The sequence below is a fragment of the Glycine soja genome, chromosome 8, assembly GCF_004193775.1.
Source record: "Glycine soja cultivar W05 chromosome 8, ASM419377v2, whole genome shotgun sequence".
NCBI lineage: Eukaryota > Viridiplantae > Streptophyta > Magnoliopsida > Fabales > Fabaceae > Glycine > Glycine soja.
The window spans coordinates 14,837,677-14,846,331 of record NC_041009.1 but is presented as its reverse complement, the minus strand read 5'-3'; the positions used below and the strand labels follow the sequence as shown (position 1 = coordinate 14,846,331).

The window sequence follows — 8,655 nt, the reverse complement described above, 5'->3', positions numbered from 1 at the left end:
TTGAAAGAGTGTGTATAGATAATAAGTGTACTACAAACACTCCTCCTATGAATATATATATTGAACAGTAATTTGATTCTTACTATAACAGTTTTATCCTCTTATTAATAATATAGAACATGAACAAAGATAGGAAGACTCTGATTTTGTGTTTTGAAGTATTGAATAAATAATTTGAGTACAATTTATTTAATATTATTATATTATCCTTTAATTTACTTTGCAAAGCAACAAGAAGAGGTCACCCTCGTCGCCAAAACACCCACACTCTCTCTCTCTCTGTCTCTCTCTCTGTCCGGTTCTGAACTTGTAATAGCTATAGATAGCAATACATAGTGACAGAAGACACAATAGAAGAAGAAACCCAACACAACCCAGGCAAACGCACTCAGAGAGAGAGAGAGAGAGAATGACCACCCCAAGAGGAAACCACCACCCACAGCCTAACGGTGAGCGAAGAAGACAATGGCCACCGCCACAGCCACCAGCAGCGGCACCGGAAGCGGCAGCGGCACCGACAGCAGTAGCCGCAAATTACAATGGATACCGACAGTACCACCCGACAACGCCAGCTCGTTCGTCGTCGTCGGCGTCGTTCAAAGGATGCTGTTGCTGTCTGTTCCTTCTATTCTCGTTCCTGGCGCTGTTGGTGCTAGCGGTGGTGCTGGTAATAATCCTAGCGGTGAAGCCGAAGAAGCCGCAGTTCGATCTGGAGCAAGTCGGGGTGCAGTACATGGGCATCACACCCAATTCCCCCTCCACCGCTTCCCTGTCTCTCACCATTCGCCTCCTCTTCGCCGCCACCAACCCCAACAAGGTCGGGATCAGGTACGGCCAGTCCAGCTTCACCGTCATGTACCGCGGCATCCCCCTCGGAAAAGCCACCGTCCCCGGCTTCTTCCAGCAACCTCACAGCACCCGACAGGTGATCGCCACCATCGCCGTCGATCGCGTCAATTTGCTTCAGGCGGACGCCGCCGATTTGATCCGAGACGCCTCCCTCAACGACCGAGTCGACCTGAGAGTCTTGGGAGACGTTGCTGCCAAGATCCGCGTCATCAACTTCGATTCTCCTGCTGTTCAGGTAACTAACACTCTTTCTCTTTTTCTCAATTCAAATTGCCTCTTTTTTATATTTTATCGGCAAATGTAGTTCGTTAATTTTGGGGGAATTCGAATCTTCCTCCACCAGTGTGGGCTTGTTATAACATAAATAACTTTCCCAATTTAGGTTAGCTTACAAATGATTAATTAAACATACATCTTCTGAAATTTGTTTTGTTTTTGCTATTGAATTCTGACTTGAGACTTGAGTGTGGCGGAGGGACGGTGGCTTGCCTCCTGTAGCTGCAACTGCCAATTCCACTACCCTCTGCTTTTTCTTTTTTCCCCCATTCGCTAACGTGCGCTGCCGATAACACTAGTACTGTACCACGTTGTCTGTGATAACCTGCGCCGAAAGCTATTTTGTTTTAATATACAAGGATACTAATATTAATATTTTAAGACATTATACAATGTTTTGGTTTTGGATGAATTTTTGTCTTCAAGATGGAGATATTAGATACTGAGACTTCTATAGTTCTATTTCTTCCACCCTTGACATTGACATTGACATTCACAGGCTTATTAATGATTTGATACAATTTTTTTTTCCTTGGCCATACTTTTCAGTTTTCTGCGACACCGCTGGATCACATTCACTTATTTTTGGATACATCTTTCGGGCTGTTCCTTTCCACTTTTTTGTTTTTTCGTTTATGTTTATTCCCCCTCTCATAGTCTGCCTATTAGTGCCTCTTTGTGAAAGGAGTTCTTTTCCATGTATGACTCGGTTTTTAGGTCTTTTCTTTCTTTTTATAATTTTTATAGGCTTTCATTCTTACGACTCGTGTTACATACAAATTATATATATATATATATATATATATATATATTAGTACTTTTCTATGTTGATAATTAAAATTACGGTTTTACTAACATCTGACTCTTTAGATTGATTTTAAATGTTTAAAAGCGATAGCTTATAGCTTTATATTAAATAAGAAAATATTTATTATATTTTTATAATAAAAGATTATACTCTTATGTGTTCAAAATCAGTCTCACTATTTACTGTAACTAAGAAATAGTAGTCCGTGAAATCGAGTTCGGGGCATCGCTTTTTTTTTTTTTTTTTAATCTTGCCCTTAATTGTAGGTTTCTGTTTAGTGCTTTATTTTCACGCTCTTTTATGCATTTGTCTGAATAGCATGGCTAGACATTCTAATAGCCTCAGTGACTCTTTGCTGTGTGCTAGCAGAATTTTTCTCACCTTGATTAGTGCACTTTCTCTGGTTTATGAGGGCATAAGCATAACAATAGAGAATTTGCATAAAAAAAAAATAGAGAAATCCTTAATATCGAGGGCTCGCATTTTGTTTTAAAAAAATTGTACTACTATTTAAATTAAATAGGGGTGTGACGGGGATTAGGAATATAAAAACTGTGGAATTTGGGGGTTAGAACTCGACTTTAGCTACTAGCGAATGATTAAAAAGTCCAAAGAAAATGATAAAATTGCTAGGTCCCACCAGAGTTGAATCAGGTCACTGGATTCTTAGTCCAGTCCTGGGTACCAACTACTACACGACAGTGTCAACACCAGCTAAAGCTTAATAATGTTCATTATAGTGTTTGTCCTTAATTCCCCTTTTTTTCTCCAAAAAAATTGTTGTTTTTTGAAAGGAAACTTAATGCGGAGGACTCGCCTTTTATTTTTATTTTTAGGGGGTTCATGTTCATATAGGGTGATGCTATTAGATGTCAGATTAACTAACTATGCAAGTTTTCTTATGCCCTCATCTAACTTTACAATTCAAAGTTTGCAATAGACCAAAATCGAAGCATAGAATTGTCAAAGCTACTGTCATATTATTTTACTTTCTACCATGTGACTATCCTGTTTGTGCGGCACATGGGGTGGGAGTGAGATCATTCTTCTGTGTTCACATTCTACTAGTGTGAACATTTTAACTCCCCATCTTTTGTATTGTAAGCAGTGAAACTGTGTTGTGGGGCTCATGTAATTATTCCAACTTCTTATTTTGTTTATCTAAGTTATATTTAGCACATTTACTTTTACCAATAAATTAACGACAAGAACTCAATTACACAGGTTTCGGTGGATTGTGCTATAGTGATCAGTCCAAGAAAGCAATCTCTGACTTACAAGCAGTGTGGGTTCGATGGATTGACTGTTTGATGATATCATTCTTGGTGGCAGTATCAATGTCCTTATCTTCCACTCAATTTCTCACTTGACCCTCGGTTTATTCGACTAATTTAAGGAAGAAATGAGAAGGGAAAGGAGTGAGAGAAAATTTGGGTGGGGATGGGGTGTTAGAGGGAATTTAGAATGGTTATTGGAGGAGTCACAACAAATTGTTAAACTGCAAAGTTGAGGAAAAAGGTTTTGGAATAGATATCAAATTAGGGACATTTAACATTTTTCTCAAAGAATTTTGCAAAATTTTATTGGAATAGGTTACTTCTCTTGGAAGACAGAAATCTGCGGAACAACGTGTAAACTGTAAAGTACATCCAATGAGTGGGTGAGGTATCCTCATGGGCTTTTCTTAATTTGCTTGTTCTCTGCCCCTTAACCCTTTTCAACCTTTTTCTCCCTCATCTTTTTTTGCTTTTGAAAAGTGCATCAGAAGTTTTGCTTATTTCATTATTGAAATTTGATGTAAGAAGATCTGTAATGTGGGATTTTTTTTTGGGCTCTAAAATTTTATGTAAACACAAAGAGCCCTTTTGGGGAAAGAAAATAATTTTTTATGTCTTCCATTCGCGGATTTTTGGGGTATTTTTAGAGAATGCATGAGCCTATAAACGCTACTTCTATTTTGGTTCAATTGGTTAACACTTAAATACTTACATGAGTACTCGATGTGTATATATATATATATATATATATATATATATATATATATATATATATATATATATATATATATATATATATATATATATATATATATATATATATATATATATATATATATATATATATATACCTCGCAAAAAGAAAGAAAAGGAAGTGTAAACTACTAAGTTTGACACAAAATATACATATATTACTCCAAACAAAATAGTAGTATTTGATTAAATTCAGTTTGACTTTAAACACGAGTCCTTTCATAAATATGATTGATGCAGTCATAATAATTACAATCACAATGTAATAGCTTGTAAAACATTAAAATTAATCATTTATGTAAATATTATTTTCGTTCCATGTCCTTTTTTTAAAAAAAAAATTGAAAACTATTGACGTTATTAATTATGTTTTCACTTATATTCCTATTTAATAATATAATAATAGTAATTTATTACAGGAATGAGATATTAAATAACATATTTCAACTCAAATACAATACTAGTATTTTATCTCTATTAAACATGAATGTTGTAAAAAATTAATATTAAACATTAATAGATATAGAACAAATGTTTGGTAAAAAAAGATATAGAACACATGTAATTATTTACGCAAGAGTTTTTAATTAATTAAACAAATAAATAACTTGAATGATTTAATTAATTAATTCATTTTGAGAAACTCATTACCTAATTACTCTAAAATGTCAGGTTAACATAACCATATATGGCAAACTTATCCCACTCGCCCATTAATATGGTAACCTTTTTTTTTACTGGAATGCGGTAACATTAATTAGTCCTTTTTTTTATAATGTACCTTTATTAGTCCTTTACTACCGTCCTTTTTTATTTTTTTTACTTAAGGGTCATTTAGTCTAATTATTGCCGTCACACTGATCATACTTCATACGAAAAAAAAAATCACTAATCATTACGGTAATCCAGCACTTGGTCGCTCCACGGTCTCTGGACAGAAGAAGAAGACTATTTTGGGCCTCACACACGCTCGTACCCAATACATTGTTGGGCTGGACCCATTAAGAGGAACGCACACTATTTTGCGCACTGTCATAGACGCAAGTAAGAACGACGTCGTTGCAATAGACTATATATAGGCCTTGGCTGGAGGAGCAGAAGCTGGTTTTCACTCGCGTCGAATTGAGGTACCGTATGGCTACGGTAGTGCCGTGTTTGGTTGCGTAAAACAACTCGCGTTAACTGGTTTTTTTTAATCGAGGTTAGCTTCTTTGGTTTTTTTGCTGCTATAGGAATTGGGAGTGATGGATTTCTCTTCGGTGAGGGCTGCGTTGGATTCGAAGTCGTACGACAAGGTTGCGGATGTGTGCGACAACTTGATGCTTCAGGCACCTATTTCTACCTATAATCTATTTGATTGTGTTGGGCTTTATTTTTTCATTTTCCTTAGGGTTTGTGTTTCTGATTACTTCAATTCAGGTTGCAGCTGAGGGCATTGCTTATCAGGACGATTGGCCCTACACAATTCACCTCCTCTCTCACATTTATGTTCACGACATGTATCTCTCTTCACTTTTTCCCGCTTTACATGTCAATCAAATGAATAATACTATTACTTTACTCACATTTTTTATTGAAATAAATAAATTCTGTTTTACAATTGATTGATCTTTTATGTATTTATGTCAATTTGGAAGTGCTGCTGTGATTTTGTGTGCAGCAATAGTGCGCGCTTTCTTTGGAAGTCAATACCTTCCTCAATCAAAGAGAGCCAGCCTGAAGTCACCGCGGTTTGGAAAATTGGTCAGAAGCTCTGGTTACGTGACTATGCCGGAGTGCACGAGGCAATCCGTGGCTTTGATTGGACTCAGGAACTCCAAACCCTAGTTGCTGCATTTTCAGGCAAGACTTTAACAGTTTTCTAGTGTGTGTTTTTAGCTGACATAAGTGAGTTTTGTAGAAACTCTTGTGTTTTCACTATAATTAAGGCATGATTGTATTCACTTTGAATTTGAATATCTTCTTAACCGTCTAACTGTATATGTGTTGATTCTGTTCAGTTTCTGAGAATGAAGCTGTTATCATCGACTCTTGCTTTATTAAAATGGTGCCCTTACTTTTATCATAACCAGTTACGTGTTACCTTTGTTGAATGTTGATCATAGACTGTATGCTATACTGAAACTAACTCGGTAATTTCTGTGTGGGTGAATTGGTAAAGTGTGGATGTATGGATCAATTAATCTGTATCAAGTTTTATTGGTTTTATATGGTGCTATATATATATATATATATATATATATATATATATATATATATATATATATATATATATATATATATATATATATATATATATATATATATATATATATATATATAATGTTATTTTTTGCTATGCTTGCTGTAATGAATGAAAGCAATAGCACCTTAGAATTAGTTTGATGAGAACAAAATGTATTATAGTTAAAACTTGAAAGACTGGTGATTAAAAATCTGTTTTCTATTGGACTTCCCTTTCCCTGTTATTTAAGCATGAAAAGATGTAGATGAATGCTGTAATTTCTTGGGGCAACATGTACTGAAGATAAAGGTTCCATAGATATTGTATAAAACTAAAAGTAGTAAACTAGTAATGTACTACTTCCATGGTAACTTCTGCAATTGGTTTATTAAATATGATTCTTGGTTTTGGATTGCTTTTCCATATAGCTTGAGTTCACAAGTCTTGTGCACCTTTATTTTATTCAAAGATGTTTAGTTCAGCAAAAATTTTAATACCAATAAACTTTTTCCAGAACTTTACACAAAGGAGATGTTTCAGCTGCTTCTCTCTGCTTATTCTACGATAAGCATTAAAGACACTGCTTTATTTCTGGGAATGAATGAGGATGATGCTACAAATTGTAAGTTATTTTCCCTATCCTCGAAGCCTTAGAAGTTGGATATTGATTACACTTTGTACTTGAAGCCCAAAGATGATCATGATTCTTGATGGTGAATTTGGTTGCTAAGCTTGATCATGACAATTTGCATATCACAACAATGACCTATCTATAAAATTATATCTTCCATTGGCAGAGTATTTGTTCTTTCTGGCAAAGGCTTAAATTTTATCAATTGTTTGTTTCCTCCTCCCTCTCTGTTATTATTATTGACATTTTTGGTTGTACAATTTAGATGTTTTGCAGCAAGGCTGGACTGTGGACCCTGCCTCTCAGATGCTTATTGTGAAGAAGCAACCTGTTGTGACAGAGCAGAAACTTGATCCGAGTAAATTGCAGCGATTGACAGAATATGTCTTCCATCTTGAGCATTGAAGCTTTTAATTATGTAGGAATTAGAAGTTTTATTTTCTAAAATATTCTCAAATTGATCAATCATATGTTCTATGTTCTTGAAGATGCGTGAAAGTGCATATAACCTGTTGATAATTTTGTAGCTGACCCTGTATGTGTTTGAACTTTAGCACTGATTGGTGAAATTTGCATCTCACTTGGTATTTATTCACATTGCCTCTCTCAATGTCTCTTATATGACAGTGGAACAGTTACAAATTTGGACATTAGACTTCTTTTGGGGAGAAACCACAAGATGCGATTGATTATTGTTATAATAGATTGTGTGAAATAAATTTTATGTTTAGACACGTTAAGTGAAAAGTGGGTTTAAGATAATCTATTTTGTTTAAATTGTCTAAATTAATTAGTTTTCAAGTAGAAAAATTGTAAAGAATTCAAAAAGTTATTTAGAATGGTTTTTTTAAAATTTAAATTAACTGTTAAAGATAAAATGGAAATATGAAAGTTAACTAAAAATGATTGTTTACTATTTATCATAATCTTCAGAATTATTTACATAAGAAATGATTTTCCTTGTTTGGAATATAATTTAATTCACCAAACACATTTGAATATTAGCACTAATATTAATTAGATCATAATTTTCAAAAGTAATCTAATCCAATCATTTTGTATGCCATTATACATGGGATTTTGGATTTTTACTTACTAATGTAAAAATATCGAAATGGAAGAAAATAAGTTTATCCAAAAACATTTATAGCAGAAGAAAAAATGAAATAAATATCTCCCTAAGTTAAAATTACCTTTTATGTATAGCCGTTCAAAAAAAAATCTTATAAGTTTTTTTTAAGAACCTTATGTATAAGTTAAAATCATGTTTTAGATAAGTTATAAGAGAATTTCTAAAATCAACTTATGTATAAAGCTAATTTTTTCTTATGAAAAATTTATTTCATTTTTCTTTTAGAAATGTTTCTAATTTATTTTCACTAAAACATGCCTTAATGTTTTATTGAGTCGGCTTTCTTGTATTAAATGTGTTGTTGTAATATCCTTTGTTAGAACAGAAATAATCTGATTGGGTAAACTTGCTAATGAACCAATGTTATTGTTGCCCTGCCTAGCAATAAACTGCAAACTTGCGGTTACCGTGGGAACATAAAATCGTATTCTGGAAAAATCCGTGATTAAAATAATAATTACAAGAAATAGTGTAAAAAGATAAATGTTGTAAATTAATTTCCTCTTCCATTCTGAATTTGTCACTGACTGGGACTGTGGAAACATAAAATTATTTACCGCATATGATTCATTCACCTTATGATTAATGCTTACAAGAAGAAGGATTACATAAGATTCAAATACAATAGATAACCTCTACAAATAAAAGTATCGAAGATTATATACACTAGTTTGGATTGAAGTTAGCTTCTAAGATTCAACGTGG

General features: G+C 33.9%; 2 protein-coding genes across 3 annotated transcripts; both read left to right on the top strand.

The window, feature by feature from the left end:
• The first annotated feature begins 225 nt into the window (after nucleotides 1-225).
• On the top strand, nucleotides 226-3,812 carry LOC114422228. Its single transcript, XM_028388468.1, has 2 exons — nucleotides 226-1,084; nucleotides 3,158-3,812. The coding sequence occupies exons 1-2, from the start codon at nucleotides 410-412 to the stop codon at nucleotides 3,242-3,244; spliced, it is 762 nt and encodes a 253-aa protein (XP_028244269.1). The 5' UTR covers nucleotides 226-409; the 3' UTR covers nucleotides 3,245-3,812.
• Nucleotides 3,813-4,965: 1,153 nt separating this feature from the next.
• Nucleotides 4,966-7,434, top strand: LOC114422226 (COP9 signalosome complex subunit 8-like). Of its 2 annotated transcripts, XM_028388467.1 has the most exons (6): nucleotides 4,966-5,090; nucleotides 5,196-5,291; nucleotides 5,383-5,462; nucleotides 5,624-5,805; nucleotides 6,702-6,809; nucleotides 7,084-7,434. In XM_028388467.1, the coding sequence occupies exons 2-6, from the start codon at nucleotides 5,208-5,210 to the stop codon at nucleotides 7,221-7,223; spliced, it is 594 nt and encodes a 197-aa protein (XP_028244268.1). In that variant the 5' UTR covers nucleotides 4,966-5,090; nucleotides 5,196-5,207; the 3' UTR covers nucleotides 7,224-7,434. The 2 variants fall into 2 exon arrangements, with proteins under 2 accessions (XP_028244268.1, XP_028244267.1); XM_028388466.1 differs by having other exon boundaries at nucleotides 5,072-5,291.
• The last annotated feature ends 1,221 nt before the right edge of the window (nucleotides 7,435-8,655 follow it).

Bases quoted from the DNA above. Each gene is read 5' to 3' on its own strand.
- LOC114422226 (XM_028388467.1), top strand. From the start codon at position 5,208: ATGGATTTCTCTTCGGTGAGGGCTGCGTTGGATTCGAAGTCGTACGAC. The intron at 5,806-6,701 runs GCAAGACTTTAA...AACTTTTTCCAG, and splicing joins CCTAGTTGCTGCATTTTCAG to AACTTTACACAAAGGAGATG. The intron at 6,810-7,083 runs GTAAGTTATTTT...TGTACAATTTAG, and splicing joins TGAGGATGATGCTACAAATT to ATGTTTTGCAGCAAGGCTGG.
- LOC114422228 (XM_028388468.1), top strand. From the start codon at position 410: ATGACCACCCCAAGAGGAAACCACCACCCACAGCCTAACGGTGAGCGA. The intron at 1,085-3,157 runs GTAACTAACACT...TCAATTACACAG, and splicing joins TCGATTCTCCTGCTGTTCAG to GTTTCGGTGGATTGTGCTAT.